The 27,293-nt window shown below is 45.0% G+C and overlaps 2 protein-coding genes across 3 annotated transcripts in view; one reads left to right on the top strand and one right to left on the bottom strand.

The window, feature by feature from the left end:
- Tm6sf1 (transmembrane 6 superfamily member 1) lies at positions 1–25,145 on the top strand. 2 transcript variants are annotated; one of them, XM_059272157.1, is made up of 10 exons: positions 1–145; positions 3,931–4,034; positions 6,807–6,904; positions 9,936–10,039; positions 12,572–12,654; positions 13,239–13,360; positions 15,687–15,791; positions 17,560–17,652; positions 17,835–17,954; positions 23,238–25,145. In XM_059272157.1, the coding sequence occupies exons 1-10, from the start codon at positions 54–56 to the stop codon at positions 23,427–23,429; spliced, it is 1,113 nt and encodes a 370-aa protein (XP_059128140.1). In that variant the 5' UTR covers positions 1–53; the 3' UTR covers positions 23,430–25,145. The 2 variants fall into 2 exon arrangements, with proteins under 2 accessions (XP_059128140.1, XP_059128150.1); XM_059272167.1 differs by lacking the exons at positions 13,239–13,360; positions 15,687–15,791; positions 17,560–17,652; positions 23,238–25,145 and having other exon boundaries at positions 17,835–17,920.
- Hdgfl3 (HDGF like 3) overlaps positions 24,847–27,293 on the bottom strand; it is a 47,835-nt gene continuing 45,388 nt past the window's right edge. The window contains exon 6 of the mRNA XM_059272174.1: positions 24,847–25,946. Coding sequence (XP_059128157.1) covers positions 25,941–25,946 — 6 coding nt within the window. The 3' untranslated portion in view covers positions 24,847–25,940. The remainder of the gene's footprint in view (positions 25,947–27,293) is intronic.

The following is a 27,293-nucleotide window of genomic DNA, read 5'->3' as shown; positions in this document are numbered from 1 at the left end:
GGTGGGGGCACCCGGGTGCGATGCTGTGAAGGGCGAGCGACGCGGCGGCGGCAATGAGTGCCTCTGCGGCCACCGGGGTGTTCGTGCTGTCCCTCTCAGCCATCCCGGTCACCTACATCTTCAACCACCTGGCGGCCCAGCACGAGTGAGTGAGCACGCGCGGGGTCGGCAAGCGCCTGCAACTTTTCCGCGGGACTGGGGTCGCGTCCAGGGAACTCCACTCCCGGGGCATGAGGGAGCCAGCCAGGTCACCCGGCCCCAGGTGCTCGACTGGGCTAGGGCAGTTCAAGGTCTGAGGGCTGGGCGCCTGCTCTTTGCTGGTATTGAGTGGGTAGCTGGGATTACGGAGGTCAATACCGCAATGCTCCTGCCTCCGAGGCTCTCAGACACCAGATCAACACGGGAGGCACGAGCCTGCCTTATTTGATAGGATCGTTTTCCATGTATGGACTTTCACATACTTAACCACTTTTTTTTTTTTTTTTTTTTTTTTTTTTTTTTTAATTTTAGAAACTGTTGTGAGAAACTAGCAGAAATAGCCCTGGTTCTCTGGGCCTGGCTTTGCTGCTGACGGGGTGGCCTGGCTTTAGTGTTCTGGTCTGACAAATGGACAGTATTTACACCCTAAGGATCTTGTGAGAACTTTGTGGAGGGGCGCTGCTGATGGAATAGGATGCTGGCCTGGATCAAGGGCACAGCGGCGCAGTGCCGAGGAAGCGAGTGGAGCCGAAGGCGTCCATGAGGACTCTGGGTCCCAGTCTCGCCCTCCACTTCTTTAAAGGGGTGTCTGACTGACCAGCCCCCATGGGCAGCGAAGGCCCGGCTGGTTAGTGGAAAGGCGCCAGCGGCGGCCCTGCTGAAGTTGGTTGCTGCCTGCTGGAGGAGGAAGTAACCTGCTGTGTTTTCCACAGCAGTTGGTGCTAAGGAAATTGCATCAGTCTATACCCTGCAACCCCCTCCAGACCTCCAGACTGCTAGCCGAGTATGCACACAGTCATGGATTTTCTCTCACGGCTCTGGTCACCCCATCCAGACAACCTGAGCACTGAGCTCTCTTGGGCACAGGTTGCCTCTGCCCTTGGACCAACCCCGTCTTTGGGGCATCTCCTGAAACGGTGGCTCTGGGCAGTCAGATGTTTTGTGCCTGTCGATAGAGTGTACAGGGAACTTGGCTCCTAAAGCAGTATAGTACCATGAACAGCGCAGTGAACATTTATTGAACACCCCCTCTGTGCTCTGAACCCTTGCAAAAGTTGGCTGAGAACAGGCCAGGAATTGCTGAGGAGCCATGAATTAAAATAGACATCAACAGATACATAAGCAGAGAATTGCGTGCTATGAAGACAACAAAACACGGTGGCTGGGGGCGGGGGCAGCGGCTTGGGAAGGTGTTTTGGAGATAGGGATGCTTCAGCGAGGGCAAGATCCAGGGGCAGCAACTTTGTGAGCATAGGGAGGGGTGAGCACGGGAGGGGGTGAGCACGGGAGGGGAAGGAAGTGGTTGTGATAGGCAGGTGTTTGCTGGAAGAGCTGTCTAGGAAGGGCCACTGCTGGTGGTGGTGAGGATTTGATGACTGTGTTAACTGATCAGTGCTGCGGCCCGGAGTGAATTAGTTCCAGCCATTCACCCCATCCTCCTCTAGGAGAAACCCGGCAATCCATAACACCTCTCTCATACTTGTTCGCTCCCTTCTTCCTCCTGGCCCCCTCCTGGTGAGTCTACTCTAGTGTCTGTGCCCTCCTCTGAGTTCTCTTTGGCACGGGGCTTCCTTCAGCGCCTGCCTCCTGTCTCAACCCCCTGCTGGCATCTGAGCCTCAGCTCCCAACCCACCCCCACCCCCAGAGCGTCAATCCTCTTTGATTTTTGACACTGTCCACCTTCTTGTCTCTGTGGCTGTTCTGTCTTCCTTTCTCCCCATTGCTGGTTGCTGACCACACACCTAACTTGATGGCCCCAAGTAAGTGAAACCGCCCCTTTTTTGTTTGTGGGTCCTTCCTCCAAATCAGGGATTTCTGCTTTGAGCCCCCCAGACTCATGACTCACGTTTCCCACAGCACAGAGTTCTTTCCTGTGGCCGGAGCTCACCTTCCCGGGCTGCAGCTCACCTGGGTACTGCTCTGCCCAGCCCTGTGTGCAGCCGGCTTTCAGTTACACTCACCTTTCATAACCCAAGCTTCTGTTTCCCCAGGCCTTTTATGAGACTCTGAGAAACAGGATGATCAGCTAGATTGAAGGGCCAGGAAGGAGTTAGGGGGCTCTCTCACATGCACCCGCATATGTTCAGTTATGGTGAGATCTGAGGACAGAACCTTGCAGGTGTTCTGGGGTATGTGTGAGCTAGGTAAGGAAGGGGGAGGGCTGGCCTGGTGTTTGCTGGGGGAGCAGCCTAGAAAGGGCTGTATGGCAGCCCAGAGGAGTCAGCAAAGAGCACCAGTAACTTTTCCCACCACTCAAGGCTAACAACCCATGCCTTATTCATAGCACCCTCCACCCATCACCTGGAGTCGCAGTCAGACCTGTTTCTGCCCACCTTGGGCATGTGTTGTTCTCCCTAGAGGGTCCCCAGGAACAGAGCTGGGCGACAGAAATGACCTACTGCCCCAGTTTCTCTTTGCCTGTCTTCCTACCTCAGAGGTAGAGAGCGTGAGAGGACACTCTGAACTAATTCATGCTGTCTGTCCTGCTCCATCAGAGCCCAGCCCCGTGAGCATGCTGGCTGTGAGCTCAGCCACTGGTGTCCAAGGATGGGGTCATCTGCTGACTAGCACCGGCCTCTGGGCTCATCGTTGACACCCTGTCATATGGCTCACCTCCCTGCTCTTCTCCTCCCTGGGTATCTTAGAGCAGCATCATGCTCGTGAGTCATGGCAGCTTCCCCTTTCTCCGCTCTGGGCCTTTGCGAGGAGCCTGGAGAATCCGCAGGTGTGGGGTATCAGAAACCTTCCTTTTTTTTTTTTTTTTCCCAGCACAAGACCCGGTTTCCTTCTCATCATGCTATAGAATTCATCCATGCACGATCCAATCTCTCACCGACCACCACTGCATCCATTATCCATGTCTCTTACCCGTTCACCATTCACCTGTCCATCGTCTCTCCTTCTACCCATTCATGCCCCCTTTCCTGCCTCCGCCCTTGTCTTCCTCTTTCCCCAGGGGGATGGGGTGAAGACTACCTGAAGATCCCAGTGTTTAGGCCATGGTGTGGAGGTGCCCCAGCTGTGGATCAGTGCTTGTAGCATCACTGAGTGTTAGTAGAGAGCTGATGGTATGTAATTGACAGATAGGGCCACACAGGTATTTGTGCAGGATGGGAAGCCCAGCTAGTGTTGGCAATCTGGGTATCTCTATAGGGTTGGGGTGACCTTATGGGAAGCAGAGCTCAGAACTCATGGAGGTTAAGTCCCCTGTAGACAGAGGCCACTTGGGTTCATCTGGAGTCTCCTAAGGCCAGCAACAGTGCCTGCCACATGGGGAAGCACACTGCAAGCTATGGGTCTCTCCCTGGAGAGTGCAATCTTTTAATGCAGTTCAGTCTGAGGGTTTATGGCTGGCCCACGGGAGGTGGCAGACTTAGTGGTTAGACCCGTTAGCTTTCAGGGTAAGGCGTTGGAGAAACAGGAGGGTAGAGGCCGCTGGGCTGCAGCCATGTTAGGGATGAGGGAGGGTGGGGAAGGAACATGCACACGATGCAGGTGGGAAGGAAACGAATGAGCGACCTGGGTTTCCGGGCCATGAGCGTTAGGGGGCTGTGACCCAGAGAGGCCAACGTGCTGTAGATAAGCTGCAGTAACTTTTCAGTGCCAAAGCTGAGGCTGGCTTCCAGGAGCCTGCTGCAGCACAGGGAGCAAGAACCTTCAGTAGCCAGGAAATTCCAGGCACCATTGTGTTGACTGTGATTAGTGACCACCTCCCTGCTTTGGTCCCCACAGTTCCTGGACCATTGTTGGCGTCGCTGCCCTCATCCTGCTCCTGGTGGCCCTTTTGGCTCGGGTCCTTGTCAAAAGAAAACCCCCGCGGGACCCTCTGTTCTACGGTAGGTAGGCTGGTAGGTGTACTCTTCAGAGGGAAAGGGTTTGTATCCACCCTGGCAGGGAGCTGGGCATTGGGTACATGCTCCTTCTGGGCTGCTCTGAGGCCAGTGCTGACAGGAACTGGAAGTGTAGGGCTCTTCAGGGCCAGGCTCTTCCCGCTAAGCTCCCCTTCGTGGTGTCCACTTTCTAAATAGAGTTCTTCCAGGGAGTGAGTGGCAGGGCCAGGCGGGCCTCCTCCAGGCACCCTGGGAGCCCCCAGCCTGCTCTTCCCTCAGCCTCCAGGCTGGGCTTCCTGCCTTCAGCTGGCTGCTGGCATGTGGGATTGAATTTACCATGTCTCACTCTACGCCAGTGGTTCTCAGTTTTCCTAATGCGGCCATCCTTTAATGCAGGTCCTCATGTTGTGGTGACGCCCCCAACCATAAAATTAGTTTTGTTGCTACTTCTTAACTGTAATTTTGCTACTGTTAAGAATTGTAATGGAAATATCTGATATGCAGGATATCTGATACGCGACCTCTGTTGCAGATTAGGGGTCGTGACCCACAGGTTGGGAACTCTGGTCTACACATTTGTGTAAAGAGGAAAATAATGCCCTGGGGAGCTGGTCAAACATTAGCATTTGTTAGAGACTTCGATCAGCACCTGAAAAATAAACATGTGTATTAAACAAACAAACAAACAAGGCATTGGTTGAGCACATCATGTGCCTGACAAGGTTCTGAGCCCTTCAGAAGTATTATTTTAATACTCATAACAAATATCCCTCCACTTGGCTAGCTAGAGATGCCAGAAATGTGGTCAGAATCAGGGGGAACAGCTCCGGACCCCTTTCATTATACATCCTGCCTCAGGCAAAGCTGTGGCTGGTCTTGGGGTACTTCCTGTGGCCAGGGATTTTGTTGGGTATCTTACTCATTTCATTTCTGTTGATGTCAAACAGGCCTCACATCTCTGTAGCTCTAGCAATGGGCATCTATTTCTCTTGCTCACCGACCTGTGGGTTGGCCGAGACACCCTGTTCCAGGCTGTGAACAGATTTAGGACTCTACTTGTGTCTCCTCATAGTTCCCACAGCATACACCGAGGGCTGGAGGAAGGACAGCAATGTCCCCACTGCCTTGGTTAGAGCTGGCCCCTGTCACTTCCAGCTCCATCTTAAGGTCAGAGCAAGCCTCGAACCCTCACCAAAGGCATGGGAAGCATTCTCTGCCCACTATGAGCCTTGGCAAAGGTGGAGAAGGAAGGAATTATAAATGACCAGTTTCTCTCTGTTTGCACACACACAACACTGAAGCTCAGAGAAATCGTGAGCCTCTCGTGTCTGGCTGTGCCTCTCTGACTTCAGAGCTGGGTCCTTATTCATGTTGCACTCTACCTGCTTCGATCTGGTCCAAGAACAGTTTCCCTCTGCTGTTTCTCCTTCCTCCTCCCCACCCAGGGAGCCCACGCTTAGCCTACTGATACATCCCCATCCTTGAGGCAAGCAACCGCTCTTGTGTCTTCAGTTCTGTTCCAGCTTTGAGGACACTTCAGCCTTGGGTCCAGCCCTGGGCCAGGTTCCTCATCTATCAAGAGGCAGAGACTGTGTGTCACCTCTAAGAAAGTATCTGACCCTCCATGGGTGTCACCAGCTGTGAGTGGATTACACACCCAGTGCCTTGTTTTCCAGGAGACACGTGGGCCTCAGTGGAGCCCAGTGAAGCACGCCTGGGGACCCCTCACCCCCTTTGGCTCCCCCCTGAGGTAGCTTCCCCACTCTCCGTTTGTTTTTTTTTTTTTTTTTCCCATAGCTTTTTATATTCACAAATTGGGTTTGCTACTGCCCCTTCCTGTTCCAGTCTCGGATATCAATTTATTATAACATGAAAATGCAGTTTTCTCGATGGACTCGCACACCCTGAGTGGGATCGCCAGATGTTCAGAAGCTCTGGCCCTTAGTTGGCCACTCCTAGTATTAAAGCCCAGTTAGGGGTTTTGTACAACTGGCCGGATTTGGAGATGCGGCGGCTTTCCTCCGGGCATCCTCAGCTGTCCCATCTCATGTGCATTTTTAAAAGTCACTGCCTTTTGCCGGGTGGTGGTGACACACGCCTTTAATCCCAGCACTCGGGAGGCAGAAGCAGGCCAATTTCCAAGTTCGAGGTCAGCCTGGTCTACAGACTGAGTTCCAGGACAGCCAGAGCTACACAGAGAAACCCTGTCTCAAAAAACAAAACCAAACAAAAAAACAGAAACAAAAACAAAAAACCAACCAACCAAACAAACAAAACCCCAAACAACAAACAAGCAAAAAGTCACTGCCTTTTTCCTTAAAGCTGTTGACTGCCACTTGTACACCGGTCACCCACCTGTCTTGAGGACCTCCAGGGAGGACTAGGCTAGTATGTTGGACACACTCTTAGTTGGCCTGCATGCCACACTAAGATGTCCTGCCTTTTCTAGACCACCTGAGTATCTCTTCGGCTGTTTTATTACCGGCATAGCTCCTGCTGCTCAGGTGGGATGTGGGTTTCACCTGAGGGAGTGAGGATGGTGGAGGCGGCCTGGAAGAATCTTCTGGGACACTGATTCTCTGTCTCTGTGACATGAGTTCCCTCAGTGAGGGCCTTGGATCAGTACAGGGAGGTCCATGAAGAGAGGTTAATGTCCAGCTGGTGCGCAGTACATGCAGTCTGGAAAAGCATGAGCAACACTGCGTGGTACCTGGTGGGCACCCCGTCCTTGTTGTCTCCCATGGCGTGCACTTTCAGCTGCCGCCTCCTTTGTTCCAGTGTATGCGGTGTTCGGATTTACCAGCGTGGTGAACCTCATCATCGGCTTGGAGCAGGATGGCATCATCGATGGGTTTATGACCCACTACCTGAGAGAGGTATGGGGTTGCTCGGGGGTTGTACTGGGACCGGGTGGCTCAGAGGCAGTCCCCTCATCCAGTGTAAGCAGACACATGACAGGCTAGCCACAGAAGACAGAGGGCCAGGAGGGCACTCTGTCTCCACCACACCTCCTTCCCTCCAGAACTGTTTTCCTTTTAAGTGAAGAACTTCAGGTGAATTTAGTATTTGGGGTTCTCTTACTGGATGATAATTTCAGAGATCCCAAATTCGTCTTAAACATCTCAGGTGTCAAAGTCTAGTCTATCTATAATCTCACTCAGTATTTGGGAGGCAAAGGAAGAAAGAAGGATTACTGCAAGTTTGAGGGAAGTCTCACAATATGGTGAGTTCCAGGCTAGCCTGGACTACAGTACGGGACCCTGTATATATATATGTAATATCAAGTTATTTACCTAAGCTTGCTGAGTCTGGCAATTAATACCCTACCACAAAATCACAGCCCTCGAGGAAACCAGTCTTGTTTTCTAATTTATAGTGGGCTGAATCCAGTCCTAGAGAGGCCAAGTGACCTACTCAAGGTCACACAGAAAATATGGAGCAGAGATTGAAACAGTATTGTCTATGGACTTTCTGTGTTTCAAATAATGGGGAGCTTTGTTTGTCTCCCCAGGAATGTGTGAGGGGAGCGTTGGAGCCAGGGAAGAAGGCAAGCTTGTGGGTATGGGGCCGTGTCACACAGTGAGATGTGCTATCCATAAGGCAGCTTCTGCAAGGCCAGCAAGGGCAAGAAGATGGCCAGTGGCAGTGCAGGGCAAACAGAGAGAGAATGAGTTTCAGGGATTCTGAGTGGGATTTCGGGTCAAGTTGTGGGTGATGGAGAGGAAGGCCTGGAGTGATGTCCTGATTCCTGTTTTGGGGTTTGTTGGAATGCTGGTGTTATTAAGTCAGAAGCTTGAGGAGTGAAGTTCTAGAGAGTCCTTGAATCCAGCTGTTTCTAGCCTTCAGGAGGTCACTGTCTAATGAGAAGGGAGGATGGCTTTGGCCTGGGTATGATGGCAGAGGTACACTCTCAGCACAGATGCAAGGGCTCTGGGAATGAATGCCCAGGATGGCCTCTTTGAGTTGCTGGCATTTCCATAGCATTTCAGAGTGGCCATGGGAGAGGACCACACATACTGCTATATGGTGCAAGGAAGGGAAGGCCTTCTGGGGCGAAGGGACAGCTTGGACAAATGTCTGGAAAGGAGGCCTAATAGTGTCTGTCTCCCCAGGAGTGTCTGCAGGGTAATGCTGAGTTCCTCTGGGACATGTGGAGTTTTGGGTCCTGGAGGGACATCTACTAATGCCCCAGCTGGCAGGGCTCAGCAGGTCTTCTGAGGAATGACTCCATCAGAGAGACTCAGGAACCACCCAAATAGAGTTGATACTTCAAGTTGGAGAAGAGAGTTGCTTTTGTGGGGGATGATGGACCATGGTGGGCAGATAGAGGAGGCAGAGGGAAGCCTGGGGAGGAGGCCAATGAACCAGAGGAGGGGCCTTCAGGAGGGAGGATGCTGATCAGGGGGCAAGCTATCTATCAACCCTGTGAGGTTGGCAAGAATTTGGGTAGGAGGTACAAGGAAGGAAGCTGGGGTGTAACAGTGGTAGGATCTGCGGGCCTAGTGGAAGAGATGGGGTTTCGACCTGCAGCCTTTCAGGAAGAGGGAGGCTGCATGAGTCTTGCCTTGCAGCTGGAGGGTGGTAGATGGGAAGCAGGGAGAGGTGAGGTACCCATTTGGAAATGTAGCAGTGGCTCTATGGGTGACTTTGAAGGCCTGCCCCACGCTGTGATGAAAAGGGAAGGTCACCTAAAGTGACAGCATAGATACTTAGTGAGATTTGTCCAAAGACTGCATAGAAGAGCTTGGAGCTGGCTGAGCTGGGTGTGCAGAGGCCAGGCAGGAAGGGCCTGGCTGGAGGGAGAAGCAGGCGAGTTGAAGGAGTTCAGGTGGGTTTGAAAGGTCCACACGTGTCTGTGAAGCTCCCCGAGGAGGCCGGTGCTGGCTTTCAGAGCTGAGTGTGTAGGCAGGAGTGACCGGAGCCATGAAATCAGTTGAATTATGTACCACGAGTGAGAGGGAAAGGCAGTGGCCAGGCAGAGGGTTAGAAGTTTGGGTGTGGCTTTTTTTTGGGGGGGGGATGGTGGTGGCTGATGTCCTTGCCTGAGGGGAGCCACAGAGTTTCAGAGAATACCTCCTTGACTGGTTGATACAGTTTGGCTGCTCACGCATATTAGGGAGACATGCGAAGCAGTCTGGGAGGGCATGGTCCTAGGGAAGGGAGAAAGAAAACACCACTGAAGAGTCCATGTCTGACAGGACCCCGGAACATGACTACCCGGGAAGGGGAAATGTTCATAGTTCATCATACAATCTTGTGTTCATGAAACTGAAATATCCCAGAAGTGTGGCTCTTGTTGGTAATGTAAGTGCTGCTCCTTATTAGCTATGTGACCTCAGGCAAGTCTTCAGGCTCTTGAAACGTTTTCTCCTCTGCAGATAGACGGTCCTGACCAGCCCACAAGTCTGCTGGGAAGACTGAATAAAGGGCAGGTGGGAAGCTATGTGTGGAATTGGACATGGGCACCTCCCCATGGACTGCCCAGCCCTCCACAAGATTAGCATGACTGGTTAAGGCCAGCAGGTGGCACTAGTGAACAGGGCCTTCCTGGGCCACCCTTCCGGCCAGGGTCAAGTGCTTACAGACACAAGTTTGGCCTTGCTCCAGTTGGCTGAGATTGCCCACACAGCCACCTGATGATGCCTTTGTATTGTAGTACAAACCTTTGTTGAGTAATCAAATGCCAATTTGTTAGAAATTCTATTTGACACCATGGCAGACCCTGGCTTTGACTGCCCCAGGCTAAAGTCCTATTTTCTGCAATCCTACCAACTGTGTGGAAGTGGTTTCGTCTCAGTGAAGAAACACCCCTTAGTTCTGTTGTTTTATTTGCAATAGAGGTCTGTTGTCCTGCATTTGAAGATTGGAGCCTTCCTTAAAATGGCTGCTTTTCAATGCTTTCCTTAGGGTGAACCATATCTGAACACGGCCTATGGGCACATGGTCTGTTACTGGGATGGCTCTGTTCATTACCTGATGTACCTGGTGATGGTGGCCGCCATAGCATGGGAGTAAGTAGCTCTCCTGGTGTGTGTGTGTGTGTGTGTGTGTGTGTGTGTGTGTGTGTGTGTGTGTGTCTGTGCCACTTTTGCAACTGATAAGGGGTATGTAAGGAACATGGAATGTCAGGATGTATGTATGCCACACACGAATGTCAGGACAGGAATGTTCTATGAGTTGGACAAAGCTTTATTTTCTCTGTATCACTGTCTTTGTAAACATATCCCTTTGAGTTCTCCTTCTACCTTGGTGGCAGCTCAGGCAGAAAGCGGTCCCTTAGGTTTCTGTTTTTGTAAGAACAATCTCTCTTGGCATGGTGGTGTATGCCTCTAATCCCAGCATCCAGGAGCTGGGGAGCGCAGATCTCTGAGCTGCTGACCAGCATGGTCTACAAAGTAAGTTCCAAGCCAGGGCTACATACACAGTGAGAGCCTGTCTCAACAAATAAACAAACACATGACATCAACAATAAACTCACTGTGTGCGTTTGTGTGCGCGCATGCGTGTGCATGTGTGCTTATATGGGAGTGTGTGCTCATTCATGTAGGCTAGTGTGGAGGTCAGAGATTGATGTTGGGAGAATTCCTCAATTTCTTCTCTACTTTATTTTTTAAAATTACATTTTATTGTGTGTGTGTGTGTGTGTGTGTGTGTGTGTGTGTGTGTGTGTGTGTTCATGTGCAGGTATATGTATGTGAGCTCTGGTAGGTATTTGGAGGTCAAAGAACAGTTTTACAGGGATGGGATCTCTCCTTCCACCCGGAGACCTAACTTAGGTTGGCAGCAGGTGCCTTTCCCACTGAGCCTTCTCATTGGCTCACCCCATAGTTTTTGAGATAAGGTCTCTCACTGAATTTAGAGCTCACCGTTTTGTCTAGACTGGGTGGCCAGCAAGCACCTGGGTCTCCTTTGTCTCTGCCCTTAGCCTGATGCTGAAGTTACTGATGCACATCACCATGCTTGGCTTTCCACGTGGGTGCTAGAGACCTGAACTTGGGTTCTCATGCTTGTGCAGGAAGCACCTTTTCCACTGAGCCGTCTACTCATCCCCAGTTTTAGGAACCCAAGTCCAGCACATTGTAATTCAAAGTTCCACCTCATTTCAGTCCAGAATTTCTCAAGTTCAGGTGTGGTCCTAGGGGTTGGGAAATTGCACAAACTTGGGGGTTGATCATACCCCTCAATTCTTTGTGGCTGGCTCCTCTGGGAGCATGTCTCTGTAATTAAAGAAACGAGGGAAGATTTTTGTGACGGTTGCTGTTTTTTGGGTACCAGTACTCACTGCTGTGACATGCTAGCTCTTTCTCACAGCACACACAGGCTCTCTGGGGACTCCCACGGCAGAAACTTGTGTGCCACACCCCCTGCAGAAGTAACCAGCAATGCTGGCTGAATTCTCTCTTTGTCCACTGTGACTTCCTAGGGGTTAGCAGGCAGTCTTGGCTATGGCGTTTTCCCACACAGCTCCTGCATCCCCAGCCTCTGCATGGCCCTAAGTGAGAGGAGGTCTTCCAGTTCTGCTCCCTGGGAGGCTACAACGCAGCCCCCTGAGCTGTCCTCCCCTCCCCTCATCATGCTCTCCAGGAGCGGCATTCCGAGACTAAGCATTGCCCTGGTGGGGTGGCTCCATTTGGGTTGGGGCCCACAGCAGAGCAGAAAACACACAGTGTTCTCCATACTGGCCCCTCCTTTTGGATTCTTCTCAGCCTCTAGTATGGAGCTGTTTCTGGGTTATCAGATGAAGGGACATTTGGCCACCATTGAGATTAGATCTGTCCCTTTAGACCACAGGGACCTGTCGTCTCTGGGGCTTTAGCCCAAACTCCGTGTGCCACAGAAAGTCCACTTTACATTAAACTTTCATCCTTGATCCTTCTTCCCTATGCTGTGAGTTTTATACACAGTGTGGAAATACAGTCCTAATCAGTGAAGACCATGTCATAGGTCAACATGTGTGTTGTATGGATAGCATAATTTCCTACTGAAAAGGACACCAAAGGGGTAGGAGTGAGGGCTCGTTGGGTAAGCATCAGGACACAGGTTCGATCCCCAGCATTCCTGTAATAAGCTGGGTTTGAGGGCTTGCACCTGGAATCCCAGTAATGGGGTGTAGTGAGGAGCAAAGAGGTTCCTTGAGACTTGCCATCCAGCATGTGTAGCTGAGGTGGCCAGAGCTCTAGGCTCAGTGAAAAACACTGTCTCAAAAAAAAAAAAAAAAAAAAAAAAATGAGGTGGAGGGTGATTGAGAAAGGAACCTGCCTGACACAGCCTTCTGGTCTCTACAAGCATGCACATGAACAGGCCTGCACATACATGTACACACACATAGACCACCCGTTTGCATGCCTGAGTGCACAAGCCCACAAAGGGTTCTGTACCATGTCACATATGGAAGTGATCTTGATTATCAGGGTTCCCTATGCTTATCACTTGATTCAGTGGGTTTCTATTCAGGTACTTCTGTAACTAGATTGGAAGACAATTCTGAGGATTGCCTTTTGTATCCCAAGACAAGTATACTGAATCAAAATGTTTTGTTGTAGGGAAAGCTACAGAACCATTGGCCTATACTGGGTCGGATCCATTATAATGAGCATTGTGGTTTTTGTGCCTGGAAACATTGTAGGTAAGAAATGTTATTTTAACAGTCATTGGGTTTTTTTTTTTTTTTTATAATGGGGTTTTTAGATAGAAAAGTTGTTCTTAAGCTTTATAGTAGGTTCTAAGCTTATAAAAACTATTTTGCAAAGTTATTCCTACCCGGCTCTGTGCTCTCATCTTTTAAGAAGTGTGTTAAAGCCATTTTCAGAAGGGTATACTGAACTGGTAGTTAAGCAGCCAGCATTTAGTGCACGGATACGGTTTGCAGCTCTTTGTATTATATGTTGCTTCTCACACACTATGAGAACTTATGGTAAATGCACCCGGAAATAAATATTCTTCCAGGATGAAGTAAAAGAAGTCATTTAGACATGCAGAAAATTAGGATATATGTGTTAACATAGTTTTTAATATTGTAAATAGGACATCACTATTAAGAAATATCTAATGGTTTTGACTTTTTTTTGTCTTATCTAACAAAACTATTACTGGTTCATTGCAAAATTTTAGGTGATTTGAGGTTGTAGGTAGCTTAAATATTATTGTTTAGATATGCACCAACAGACTTTTGGCCATCTTTTTGACTATCTCTTCCTCTCTTTTAAATAGGAAAATATGGAACACGGATTTGCCCTGCATTTTTCTTAAGCATACCATATACATGTCTTCCGGTGTGGGCTGGCTTCAGAATCTACAACCAGCCATCAGAAAACTATAATTATCCCTCAAAGGTAGTTTTATTACATTTAAATGTAACAATTCAATACTGGTGTGCAACCTCAGGCTGGCATTCTGGCAGCTGGTAACTTACATGTTCCCAGACTCCCCAGGCTCACATCTCCGTGAGGACAGAGCATTGGGGCATTCAATCCATAGGACTATGTTGATACCTTGCCATTTGCTGGCATCTTTGTTAATGTGGCAGATGGTCTGCTTCTGTCTCAATCCATCTGCTTCTACTGCCCAGGCTACACTACGGGGGACTTCCCTTGCAGGGATCACCTTGGCTTCTGCCACCCTTCTGTGTTAGTGTGACAGGTAAAGTTCACAGCATGTGGTTTGCCTGGGTTAACGGCCTGTGTGTGAGCACCTGACACTTCTTTCAGTAATACCATTTACTGCTGAGGTGTTCAAGGTAATGCACAAGGCCATTGGTTCTGATCCCTGGGGATACAGGCCCCAGGACAGTGGTTGCAGGAGCACCCCCAAGACTCCTCCCCTTCCATTCACTGCCAAGGGGGTCAGTATGAAGCAAGGCTAACCCCACAGGTCTGCTTAAATCTTCATTTCTAAGAGAGTGATTTCCTTCTCTTCAGTTTATATTAATATATCCTTGGGTAGGGTCCTTTAAATCTATCTGATGTGTGAGAACAAACTACTAGTTAGAACATGATTACTCACCTTACAAAACTATTTTTAGTTTAAAATCATTATTCACTTATTTACTTTTGAGGCTCTCCCTAGCTGGCCTCAAACTCTCCATGTAGTCCAGGCTGGCCTCAAAATCACTGGGCTCCACCTGTCTTGAGTGCTGGAATTAAAAGTTTGCGCCACCACATCTGGCCAAAATTATTTGTACAAGTTGAATTCATTGGACTACCTTTTTAGGGGAGTGTTGGGGTTGAATTCATGGCCACCCGTGTGCTGAACAACCACTCCACTACGGAGGTTTACTTCTCGCTCTATGTACATTATAATCTACACATAGTTAATTTGTAAATATTTAGCTACTGCTGTGTAAACTCAGGCCATCAGCAGCTACACTCATACATCTCTTTCAGAAGTGAGTGGGTGTTAGAAAGAAAGGGTAAACAGTAACCCTAGTTGGCCCTGGCTCCACTGCTTTGACAGGGCTCCATGTCAGTGTGTGAACAGCATTTGCATTACGAGACACACAGAATCATTTGTGTTGTTACTTTAATGGTAAAGCACAGCTATGGGCATTGTTACACAGTGCTGTTAGGAACCATACTCAGCGCAAACAAAACTTAACAACCACAGAATCACCCTGCAAAGCAGTTTAGCCATGCTTCCAACCCATTTCCATATCAAGGGCCTGTCCCGAGACAGTCATCGCAGACACAAGGCAGAGATTTCTGTGCAGGGCCGCTCTCCTGAACATTAAGTGGTACAATGAAAAAGTGCCCAGTGTCTTGCAGTGGGAGGACAAGTATGGTTTCCTTAGGGTATTTTCAGTTTTTAATCACTTGAGGATGTGCTCACAGGCAATTAGTTATTCAGTGAAGAATGCAAAACTGTTTATATTCTAAATTCTATTTTTGCAAAAAAAAGGTTATATGTGAGTCTATGCATTTATATATAAATGTATAGAACATACATGAGTCAGGCATGATGGCACACATGAAATCTAATCCTAGCACTTGGGAGGAGGTGGCAGGATAATCATGAATTTGGGGCCAACATGAGCTACACAGCGAGTTCTATGTCTGTCTCCACCACATAGATGAGATCCTGTCTCAGAAAACCAACCAACCAACCAACCAACCAACCGGCTTATCAACCAACCAGCTGACCAACCAACTAACGAAACAAAACTATACATGACTAGGAATGTGTGTCAACCACTAACAGTTGACAATTCTACAATTTCATTTTTCAAATGCATATAGCTTTTTTTTTTTGGTTTTTTTGAGACAAGGTTTCTCTGTGTAGCTTTGCACCTTTCCTGGATCTCGCTCTGTAGACCAGGCTGGCCTCGAACTCACAGAGATCTGCCTGCCTCTGCCTCCCGAGTGCTGAGATTAAAGGCATACGCCACCACCGCCCGGCTTATAACTTACTTTTATAATCATAAAAATGTAGTTTCAAGAAAAAAATGGACTAGAGCTGGATGGGCCTCAAATCACCTGGCTTAGTAGCTCCATTTCATAAAAAAGGGAATATACTGGAGGGGAAGATACTCATGATGTTCAGTGGCCAGTGGTCTACGATGTGAATTGTGCATCTTCCAGACTCATTAGTCATCAGCTTGGCATTTAGTGTCGCAGACTTGTCCCTGGCTTTGGGATTGTTCTCCAGCAACAAACTCCATTTTAGGTTCTTCAAGAAGCCCAAGCAAAGGCCCTGCTGAGAAGACCATTTGACTTGCTCTTGGTTGTGTGTCTCGTCTTGGCGGCTGGATTTTGCCTGTTCAGAGGCTTGGTAAGCATAACATCAAAATAACAATATACTATTCCAAACAAGAAAAAAGTCTCTGTGTGTATGTGTGTGTGTGTGTGTGTGTGTGTGTGTGTATACGTATAGTGTGTGAGATCAAACTGATCACCTCTTCTTCCTGCCACAGCCTAGAGCTCTGGACTAGCTTCCTGTTGCTCTCTTGCCCCAAGTGCCCCACTCACAAGGGATGGCTCATCCCAGGCTATCTCATACCTCCTCCTTTGGGTCCTCAGATCAACTTCTGTTTAGAAGTACCTTCCTTTCCTTATTTTAGGACACCTGAAAAACTGGCCATTAGAATCTCATTGTTTCCCTTGATCCCCCCCGCCCCCCCCAGCCCCCCGATTTAAAGGCAACTATCTTTGGTTAGGGTGATTCCCTAAGATCTCAATACAGCTGTGGCCCAGAGCAACCATGTATTCTCAAGAGTAGGGGTGATGAGATCAAGAGGTCCCTGGGTAACAGTTCTCACCTGTGCAGGGTCATGTGAATTTCTCACTGCTCAGGTTAATGCTGAATTAGGATTCAGGTTTGGAGTTTGATTATAGGAAGGACTCGTGAGATGTTTTTTTTTTTTTTTCCCTCTTTGCTCTTTATTGGTTTTTGTTCGTTATTTGTTTTGGGAGACAAGTTTTCTGTGTAGTTGTGGAGAACACTAGCCATTTGCTAGTTGTGCCTTAGAAAAATGACACTCTCTGACCTGTCACTTCCTTCTCTGTAAACTACTAGTGCCTACCTTATATCGTTTTGAAGATTAGTGACCACCCTCCTTGGTAAGGGCCTTGTACAAAGTAAGTGTTCAATACACAACTGTTGTTAGTCTTAATTCATCAGTGATTCTTCACAATGACCCAGCTTTATAATTTATTCTTAGAAGAAATATTTTAAATCTAGGAATTATTTGCTTATCATATTCAGTTTCACCAATTACCAACTATTCTAAACTTGCTGGGTTGCACAAGTTGAGAACAAGCCATGGAACCTGTTCTTTGGTTGGTTTGTGCTAATTTCCAAGTTCAGTCACCACCACACAATGAGATCCAACTGCATCCTCCCATGTCCTGTTCTCTGTGTACATGTGTGCTGGGTGGGGCTTGCTCAGATGAGGATTTGGACCAAGGCCCAACTCTACTGCTAGCCTGCAGTCCAGGTTGTTATTTGGTAGAACATTTCATTTATGGCCAAGGATATGAGGAATGGTGCCTGAGGGGGAACTGTCTCAGTGGTTTGCCAAAATCTATTCTGTGGCCTAGAGTGTCCTCTGCAGTGACTAAATCTGCTCTCTGCTCTTTCCAAAGTGGACAGGAAACGGCTTCACAGGAAGACCCTGCTTTCAAATCATCCCTTACTGCTTCCATATGCTCTGTGAGGTACTGGAGAGAGGCAGATGCTATTTTTGAATCTTGCAAAGCACAGTATGATTAATTTGGTACAGAAGTGTTATTTTTCTTCTGATAGAGACTAGTTGGCTAGCTATTCCCAAGTGGAACTGGTTATCTCTACCAAGAGCTGTGCTTTGGCTCACTAAACCTAGATGCTGAAGCTGTGAATATTGGAGAGTCCCAAGAACAATGACCCACTGTTGACTTAGGCTTAGTCCTCTAGAGAAGTCTGGATATCTGCTTTTCCTGTTACTGACGGGCCTGTAAATAGTTTATGGTGAGAACTGAAGTGGCTCTCACTGAAGCTGGCACACAGCCTCATCTGCAAACCTAAGAACGGGACTGTCATAACGAACTCATTTTGTCCTTAGATTGCTCTGGATTGCCCAGCCGAGCTCTGCCGACTCTACACACAGTTCCAAGAGCCCTACCTAAAGGACCCTGCTGCTTACCCTAAAATTCAGGTCAAGTTGTTACAAAGCCTAAGGTTTTTTTTTTTTTTTTTTTTTGAAGTCAATTCTCATATTTTAAATGGATAATGAGGTGTCTACACATAAGTAGGAATTAGCATTTATCTTTGAAAGTGTTTCATGTTTTTGCTTTTTGTTAGGTCAAGCTGTTAATTTGCTCATTTCTTTTTACACAGATGCTGGCATACATGTTCTACTCTGTCCCTTACTTCGTAATTGCACTTTATGGCTTAGTGGTCCCTGGATGTTCATGGATGCCTGATATAACGCTGGTCCATGCTGGAGGTCTAGCTCAGGTACTCAGATAAGAATATTCCCTTTTGAGAAAGTTCTTTAGTGACCTAGTTGTCACTGAAATTATGAAACATGTCTCTGCTCAATGTTTTGAGTAGAAAATAGTTTCTAGTTTATTGGATGACATTTCTGCCTCTCTCTCTCTTTCCCTCTCCCTCACTCACACCAGTGATACCACCTGGTAGATGTAGTTATCTAGTGAAATTAGGGTTTTCCCCAGAGTCACAAAAGTAGCAAGTGGCACTCTGTTACAGAATTGTTTCCCAGTCTATGAACATTATGGCTACTGAGAAGAGCTGAAAGCTGTAACTCTTAGGCTGTCTATTCTATCTAAATGAAGAGTCTAAGAGCTCTGCCACACAATACTCAACAGAACAGGGAGGCTGGCTGTAAGTTCTGTTTCTAGAAAGCTCAGCCTGCCCTTCAGTCCCTCACCCTGGCACTTTGCCATGTCCCTGCCTGACAGCAGGTGTTTAATGAAAGCAACATTGACCTGGAAATGAGTGGGGCCCACCCAGAAGCAAAGCACAGTAATTATACAATCATGGCACAGTAACCAGGATGGCAGAAAGACCCCAGAATCATAGTGTTGAAAAATACAGTACTTATGGGGTCAGTGGTTAAATCCTTCCTGGGGTACTGAGTTGGACTAGTCATAGAAAAATAGATAAAACCTGCAGAAGAAATACTCCTGGAGAAATGCTTAGCTACTTTGCTTTGTCAGCTTCTGAATCCCCTATCCTCAAGGCCTTGATTTGGGCTTTTATTTCTGTCTTTTGATATCAACTGTAAGCTGGTAACCAGTCTCTTCAGCCCCGATTGCTGACTCCTAAACTTAATTCCAAACTTAATCACTGCACCTGGATGTCTCACTAGCACATCAGGTTTTTTGAGGCACTTTGAGAAACTTCTGGAGTAAAATGGAAGCAGCACTTTTGTAATGGAAATAGGCCAACTTGAGACTTTAAACACATTTGCAAAGCAAGTATCAGTCTATAAAAGAAAACACACTTTCCAGTTTGATAAGAGTCTTGCTTTGTAGCCCAGAATAGCCTTGAACTCACGATCCTCCTGTCTCAACCTCCCATCATGCCCAAGGTAGCATGTCAATAGAGACTCTTGTCCTCCCCATTCTCCTGTTGCCCATTTTCTTTGTTCTCTTCAGAAAGTACAAGCTCAACTAAACATTTTAAAATAAAAATCAGACTATATTTTAGGTCAAGTTCCATTGGGGGACTTAAAAATAAAACCTCTCTCTTTATACACAGTGCTTGCTATAGGGCTAAAGTTGTAAGTATAATTTGAGAAGTAACAGACCGAATCAATTACTTATTAGTGTTTTCCATCAACTGAAGTATAGTCAGTTCTTAGTTATGTGCAGGTTCAACCAACTTAAGTATGTTAAGGCCTATGATGGCTATCAATTGTGAACAAAAAGCCGACTTTTCTTAGTCCCTAAAAGACACACTACAACTGTTTACACTGCATTTGCAGTTTGGTCCTGTAAGCCATCTAATGTAAGACATACAGAAAGATGTACACAGGATGCAAACACATTTTATACAAGGGCTTGAGGATCCAAGGATTTTGACATACATGGGATGTCCCAGGGTCCTGGAACCAATCCTCCTTGGATGCCAGTGGGTGACTGCACATTGTCAGAATCATTGAAAGTGAAACAAAACAAAAACCTAGAGTTAATCTAGTCAATATGACTAGCAGCAAGAGCTGATAGAAGTCCCTTGTTGTCACTAGTTAATTCAATGACCACTGTCACTTTACTTCTCTTCATCACCAATTTTCTTTTCTGTAAAGTTGCTGAGGATTAAACAGGGTATTACATAAAGAGCTAATGATAGTGCCTGCCATGGAAAAGCTATGGGACTCCTGTTTATTATTATTGTATAGATTCCCAGAAAGAATTTAAGAGAAAAATGCCTTCTTACTGAGATTAATTCTTCTACAAGTTAACCGAAGTGTATCTCACATCTAATGACCTAAAACAACAACAACAAAACAAAACAAACAAACAAAAAAAAACCTGGGCAAAGGTTTGGGGACAGATACCTGGTGGGCATTATGTAACCCCACATCCACGGGTATGTGTGACAACTGAGTCAGGTGACATCCCTCCAGCTGTTTCCTCCACTCCTGGCTATACAGGGATCTAGAGGTACATCTGTGGACAGTCTAGTTGAAAAGAGTTGACTTTCCTGGAAGTAAGTTTCGTAACATTTTTTCTTCGCAGAAATCTTTGAGTATCTTAAAGTTTTAGGAAGCTCCCGGACAATTAGGCTAATATAAATCTTTCTGCCATCTACTCTGGTGCTTTATTACCAAGCATCTTTGACCTTGAGGTTCATTTTTTTACATGCTTATCCTTTGATAGAGAAGTTAAAAGGTCAACAAGGGGACCTAATAACAAGGAGCCCAGGTTGTCATCAGGGTGCCAGATCATAAAGTTACTCTCCACCTGAGGTGGGCCCCGATATCTGGTTTGTGGTGGAGCAATAATCCAATCTGGCCATCTGTTTCTAGAGTCAGTATTATTAGCTTCTATGCTATTAGTCAGAAAACCCTAAGGCAACACGGTTCTAGATTATCTACTTGTATTACAGGGACCCAACACCTACAAATTTCACCCTCTAACATTCATGTGGACATGTAAGACTCACTTCTTTTTGGAGACAGGGTTGTGATTAGTGAGGAGATGGATTAGGATAGGGTCATCTTTCTCTAATATTCTCTATCAGGAATGGAAGCTATTAAAATTTAGCCTTTGCTTACTTCCATTACCTCATTTTACATTCTAAACATTCAATCTGACCAAAAAAAAAAAAATCATTATTTCTGCAAGGTAGAAAACTTAGAATTAAGTCAAAGGGAAATGACTAGGGGTGTCTGTCAGCCCCATCACTGAATATTGCAGTCATAATTGAAATGCAGAATTGGGCAGCACTGCATTCACTCACCCACTCACTCGGCTCTGGTATGGTTCCCAGGCTGAGCTCCACAGGCCGTGCAGGAAGCAAGTGTGCTGGACACTCCTTACCAAGGTGTCTGGGAAAGGAAGCCTCTTCAGGTGACACTTCTTCTTGTATCAGAATCCTGAGCACTCAACACTAGCGAAGCTACAGTTGGGGGCACCACTCAGTTGGCTGCCACAAACACACCCTGTGCAGTACCAGGAGCTGCAGACAACTGGCCTCAGGGTTCTTTTCTCACATGCACACACCTTTTGGTAAGAAACGTTACAATCTTCACCCCTTGTTAATAATTCTGAGTAGAATGGCTTGCTATTACAGGTACAGAGAAATGCTTTAAAGATTCTTTTTATACTCTGATAGTCACAAGACCATTGTTGTTGAACGTTTATTGAACTCTAACAATGTGATAGGTGCCACACAAAACATTTGACACAGTATCTGCCCAGTGGGCGTACAATCTAATCTAAGGACACAGATCATTTTTTCAAATGTTGCCATGAGCTTACTGTTCATGAAAATGAGGTATTAACCGCACTGTTTAGTGCAGAAAAGGGCCCACAGAATCACTGACCTTTCAGGCAGGCTTGCCTATACAAGTACACACAACTGCTTATGTTACTTATTCTTGGAAACTATGGGTGGCATTTTTCTGGTCGTTTTATGATGTACACAATAATCTACAAGGAGAATCACTAAACCCACAAATCTGACAAAAACCAGAGTTCAAAACTGGCCTCTAGTCCAGAATAAAATTGTTATATATTCAGATAAACAGCTATTTAAAGTAGGACCTAGAGAAAAATAGTGTCAGAGGCCAAGTTTTGTTCAGAGTCCCAGACTGTCCACAACTGCAGCTCCTCAAGGTACCTTCCAAAGTGCCCTTTATTCTCAAGGTCTTTTGCCTGTGGAGCCCTGAGATGCAAACATTTGCCGGGCCTTCGGCCATCTGCCCTAGGGAGGTGTGTCCGAGGGCAGAGCCCTCTCAGTGCCTGTGGACCACAATGCAGACAATCCACCTGTTGGTCCTTGTCAACACACCACAGGACTTTTATTTTATCTCCAGAGTAGCAAAAACATATTAGAGGTATCCAGAATATATCAGTAATTTATAAATTGTAGCCCATTAAAATATCTGCCATTGATACAAATTCCTAAACATGCTGTTTATAAAAGCTTGCCCTTTTCTTGTCAAGGTCAAATCAAATGCTAAATAGAACTTTTATGTTAGCCACTTAGCACAATCAATGTAGGAACTGTAAGGTAACAAATACATTAAAAACAAATTGTCTAGTGATTCATTCTTGTTCCTTCCACCTCTTTAGATTACAGTATCCTTTATCTTTCCACTTTGATAATAGTATACCAATGATTTATTACTTACTGCATCTAAACCCTCAGTCTTTATTAATGTGTATCTTGAATTTCAAACACAAAAATGCAGACTTGAGGTTTGCATTTTATAATAACTTTTTCTGAGAAAATATTTTCTCGGTTTTGAAGCCCGCTATGGCCTGTATTACTTTTCTAATAGTTTTTCTCTGTGCTTATGAAAAGTACTAAAAACAAACGAGCCAAGCAAAACTCAACAGGCACATTCTGAATAGTCTATGTATATATAAACAGAGGGAGGCTCTTGCCTTTCTGTTCTGAAACCTGGATTATGCTGACCACTCACAATTCTAAATAGATTTCAGTCCGATTTGAAAAGGTTGCCTGTGTACATATTTGTCATTTTATAATCATTCTGCTATCCACAGCCAAGCTATTAACAAGTGTGTCTTACAAACAACCAGAGTGCAATTAAGTTGCACAAAATCAAATACACAAATAAACAAAACTACATGCTGATGGGGCTCTGAGCTCTTGCTTCTAGTAGTCAGTCTGATCAATGACACTGAGATCTTCAGTGCTTCTCTTTAAGTAGCTCATTATACTAACCACAGTTTAGCTTTTGAACTCAACTTCATTTTGAATTGTGAGACTTAGCTGAGTGTCTATGTAGTGTTCCTAGAATTCAAATTAGAAATGTTTGGTATTCGGCACGGGTTAGGTTAAAAAACCACAACTTGGAATGATAAAAGCACACTTTAAATAGGATACATTATTTGAATAGTTACATCAAGAACGACCTTAAATTTAGTGAAAGACCATGTATTAAGACTGTGGATTACCTAAAGGAATTTTGCTTTGAAGACAGGTTTTGAGGGCACATGGTCTGAACGAGTCACCCAGAATGCATCCTTAATTCAAGTGAACGATCTCATGCTTACTTTTTGTTTTTTGTTTGAATGTAAACAGGCTCAGTTTTCTCACATTGGTGCTTCCCTTCATGCTAGAACTGCTTACGTCTACAGAGTCCCCGAAGAAGCGAAAATCCTTTTTTTAGCATTAAACATAGCATATGGAGTTCTTCCTCAGCTCTTGGCCTACCGTTGTACCTACAGTCCCGAGTTCTTCCTAAGAACAAAGGCCGATGAAAAGGTGGAATAAACATACCTCAGTTCTCTCTGACCCTGTTATATGGAACGGATGCTCTACTTCATTCCCTTCCAGGATACTCACGAGAATACAGATTCTTGTTCTACAGTGGATGTGCGAGTGAAATAATGGTATTGTATAGGTATATTCTCATTTTTGAAGGGAAATTCAAGTTGAGAAACAGCTTGTTTAAAGAAATATATCAAAATTTGTCTGTGAATGTGACCATGGATCTTAACATTGCACATATTGTGTATGAAAATTACAACTCTAGTGCCTACAAATAGCATAAAAATGAAACTATTCAGAAGTGACTAACCATATTCACTATGCATATGAAACAATTCAAAACCGCAATTACAGGTTGGAGAAATAACTTTGTATGAATTGTATGAGTCATCGACAACCTTAATATAAATGCCAGATCATCATATTCTTAAGTTGTTTGAAGTGTCTTCATAAGGAAAGAATATTACTTACTGCTGTTTTAAAAAACTGCTATCCAAACTTCTATTGTGAACTTAAATGGCTAAGATGACACAAATCCACTTTATTAGTAGCCTTAATGAACACTTGTTTTATTGGTGGCTGGTAATATTCCTCTTGTGTTTCTGTGTATACTTTCAATAAAATTTTTTTGGTGTTTTATGAAGACAAACTTTGTTAAATTTGAAGTATTTTATGTATACATTTTCATGACAAACTTTGAACTTTTTATTTAAGAAATCTGTTTGTTTTATGTTCCAATTTAAAATGTTATCTACATTCTCCATATGTTTTAGTGTGATCAATGAAGAGGTCTTTTGATGAATTTCATTAATTTTAGAATAAAATATTTAAAATTAAAAAGTACCTTTTAAAGATAAAACCTGATATGGCACCCTGTCTCTTAAGGAACTTTCCATACTTGGAACTAAGTACCATAGAGAAACCACTAATTGCTAAATGACAAAAAGAAGCCCCAAACACAGTAGCCTCTTCAGTATGCCCTGAAGGGTAAGTGGACTGACTGCATTTAGCTCTCACAGCCCAGCATCACCTTCATCATCACGTGACACTGGGCTTTTAGGTCATCTTAATAGTTTGTCTTCATGTTAATTAGTTCTTCAACAACATAAGACACCAGAGGGAAGTGGGATGCACATACAGTTGTGTGTCAACATAGGGGCCACTGAGCTGGTGTTTTCTCAGGTGTGCTGGCAGATCATACTGCTACGCCCTCCCATCCCTCCCAATGTTTTCAATTAACCTAACATCCAGAATAAAGAGAAAAAAGATAGAAAATAAAATCCTCACCTGCACTTAATTCTTATGTCAACTTGCTGTCAATTTTTGCTTTAATATAGGAATTACATTAATACTTCACATTACACGTATGAAGCCAAATAAGACTAACTCAGTTGTTTACAACCTCAAACCTTACTCCCAGTACACATTCCAATAAATTTATTCTGTAAAAACAATACATTTTTTTTGTTTTTGATTTTTTTTTTACAGTAAACTTTTCAGCTACAAACCTCAAACACACACGGAAGAGATGTTCCAAGGACGAGCATAACAGAATTGATGAAACCCAACTGACTAATGTGTTCTCACAGTATAAGCTGGCATAAAAATAAATAAGACTCTCTAGTATCACAATAGCGACAATAATGTACACATAATAATCATTTGCAGATGAATGTTAACTACTCTGATTCTAGTTCCAAAAGAAAAGTTTATTAAAAGTCTATATTCAAGAGTCAATGCTTTGTCTGGTTTCCCATAGTGCTCCTGCTGATTTCAGCTTTCAAGTGTAAAGTGACCACCTTGAGTGATTAGCTCAAATCATATTGGCATTGGGAAAAAATAAATCCTTGCTTTATTTTGGTCTAACACAAAAAGACTCACTAGGTTCACATATACACTTAGTTTGTGTACACAGCAACATGAGTTTTGAGAAGTGTAAGTTCAACTATCTATTTCTAATACAGAACAGGTATTGTACAATATGGTTAAACTTTACACATGGCCTTCAAATTGAAAGATGACTTTCATTTCATCTCCAATATACCAACAATATATATCTAGGAGTTGGCTCTTGGGTTCTGTTAGAAAGAAAATCCCATTCTTAAGTATTATGTTGAGTAGTCATCTAAAAAATATGAATTACTATTTAACTGAGTATTTGATGATGGTGGGATAAAGGCAGGAAGCTGATGACCAGAACTGCCTTGGAAAAGGAGCCTAGACATGGAAAAGTCTGTGCAAAAATCTTGACAATTCTTAGTGGTTAAGGGCAACTTCATGCAACCAAGTAACACAAAATTAAGTCAATAACCTTAAAAAAGGTCAAAATGTCTTTTTTTTTTTCCCTTCAACAGAACAGAGAGGAATGTGAATAATGCACACACACACACACACACTGGGTGGGGTTCTGTCAATGACAACAAAGACTGTCGGTTCATATCAAATCCAGGAATTAGACAATCAAACAGTTAACCTTCTTGTGGTTTCTCTCAATATGCAGCATTCTTACGGTAGTTAGGTCTGTAAAAAAGCAAATAAAACAAGCCTTAGATGAGCTAGGATACTAACGAGGGAAGCCAGCCATTCACACCTCTGGGGCACAGCACTATTTTTTCTGAGGTCTGAATCAACACTAGCATATGGCAGCAGTAATACTTAGCAAAACAGCTTCAGAGGCTTTGCTTTTTATCTAGCAGAAAGTTAAATGCTATTTTTAGTGTTCTGCTATAACAAACAAACAAAAACCCTGAGGAGTAAACTTTGTCAGCAAGGGCATGGTGGCACCTGCCTTCGATCCCAGCACTTAGGGGGAAGGGACAGGTGGATCTCTGTGTTCCAGGGTAGCCTGGTCTACAAAGTGAGTTCCAGGACAGCCAGGGCTACACAGAGAAACAACCCTGTCTCAAAAAACAAAAACAAAACAAAATGAAATTAAACTGTCTACTCTCTGGTAGGGAGGAAGGTGTAGTAGTGTGCAAGGAACTGTTTACTGCAGGTATACACAAAGCCACCAAAATAGATATAATCTGTGTTGCAGGACTGTACTGTAAGGACAGTAAGCTGTAGAAAACTGAAAATCACATGGCTGCACACAGATCACCCAAAATAGTTAGGTACTTGTGGCACACGGCATAACAAAGTACAAAAGTTAACAACATCAGTACGTCTAGTCTTTGATTGTGCTTCTGAAGAAAATAAAAGATGAAACAAAGTCTAGATTTCTTTTAAACTTTATATGGATACATATGACAAAGATAAATTACTCCTGTTTCATAAAAGAATTACAATTTTAACTTAGTTTTCTATTTTAGGTTTCATGTGTGTCTATTTGTGTGTGTAGGCCACAGAGCACACGTGAAGGTCAGCTGACAACTTACAGGAGCAGGTTCTCTCCTACCATGTGGATTCTGGGATCAGGACTCAGGTCCTCAGGCTCTGTGGCAAGTAACTTTATCCACTGAGCCCTCTCACAGACCCAGGAATTGCATTTCGATTTAGACTCCACTTTAAATTGTGTCAGGTTATACTTCCCCAAGGAGATGCTATTTTTGTGTTCCATCTCATTAACCTAAAAATATTAACCACTCACGGGATGGGGAAAAAAGGGAACCCAGACCCCAAATATTTTCCCCTAAAACAGCGTGAGTTACCTCACAAATAACTCAACACACGTGCATGTGATGCTCCCATTTAACCAAAGCCTGCCATACTTACCCTATCAAATCACTATAGGACCTTCACAAGGAGAGATCAAGCTTACCATTTCCACAGGGGATAAAGATAGACTTCTGAACTTTTCTGCCCCTACCCCAAACAAGGAAGCTAGTGGATCTTTATTTTTTTAAATCATATTTACAACCTGTGAAT

This window comes from Peromyscus eremicus, chromosome 1 (assembly GCF_949786415.1).
Source record: "Peromyscus eremicus chromosome 1, PerEre_H2_v1, whole genome shotgun sequence".
Taxonomy (NCBI): Eukaryota; Metazoa; Chordata; class Mammalia; order Rodentia; family Cricetidae; genus Peromyscus; species Peromyscus eremicus.
The sequence above is the reverse complement of the archived record's forward strand: the minus strand, read 5'-3'. Positions and strand labels throughout refer to the sequence as shown.

Coding starts and splice junctions, on each gene's coding strand:
- Tm6sf1 (XM_059272157.1), top strand. CDS start 54: ATGAGTGCCTCTGCGGCCACCGGGGTGTTCGTGCTGTCCCTCTCAGCC. Junction 13,361..15,686: donor ACTATAATTATCCCTCAAAG/GTAGTTTTATTA, acceptor ACTCCATTTTAG/GTTCTTCAAGAAGCCCAAGC. Junction 15,792..17,559: donor TTTGCCTGTTCAGAGGCTTG/GTAAGCATAACA, acceptor TTTTGTCCTTAG/ATTGCTCTGGATTGCCCAGC.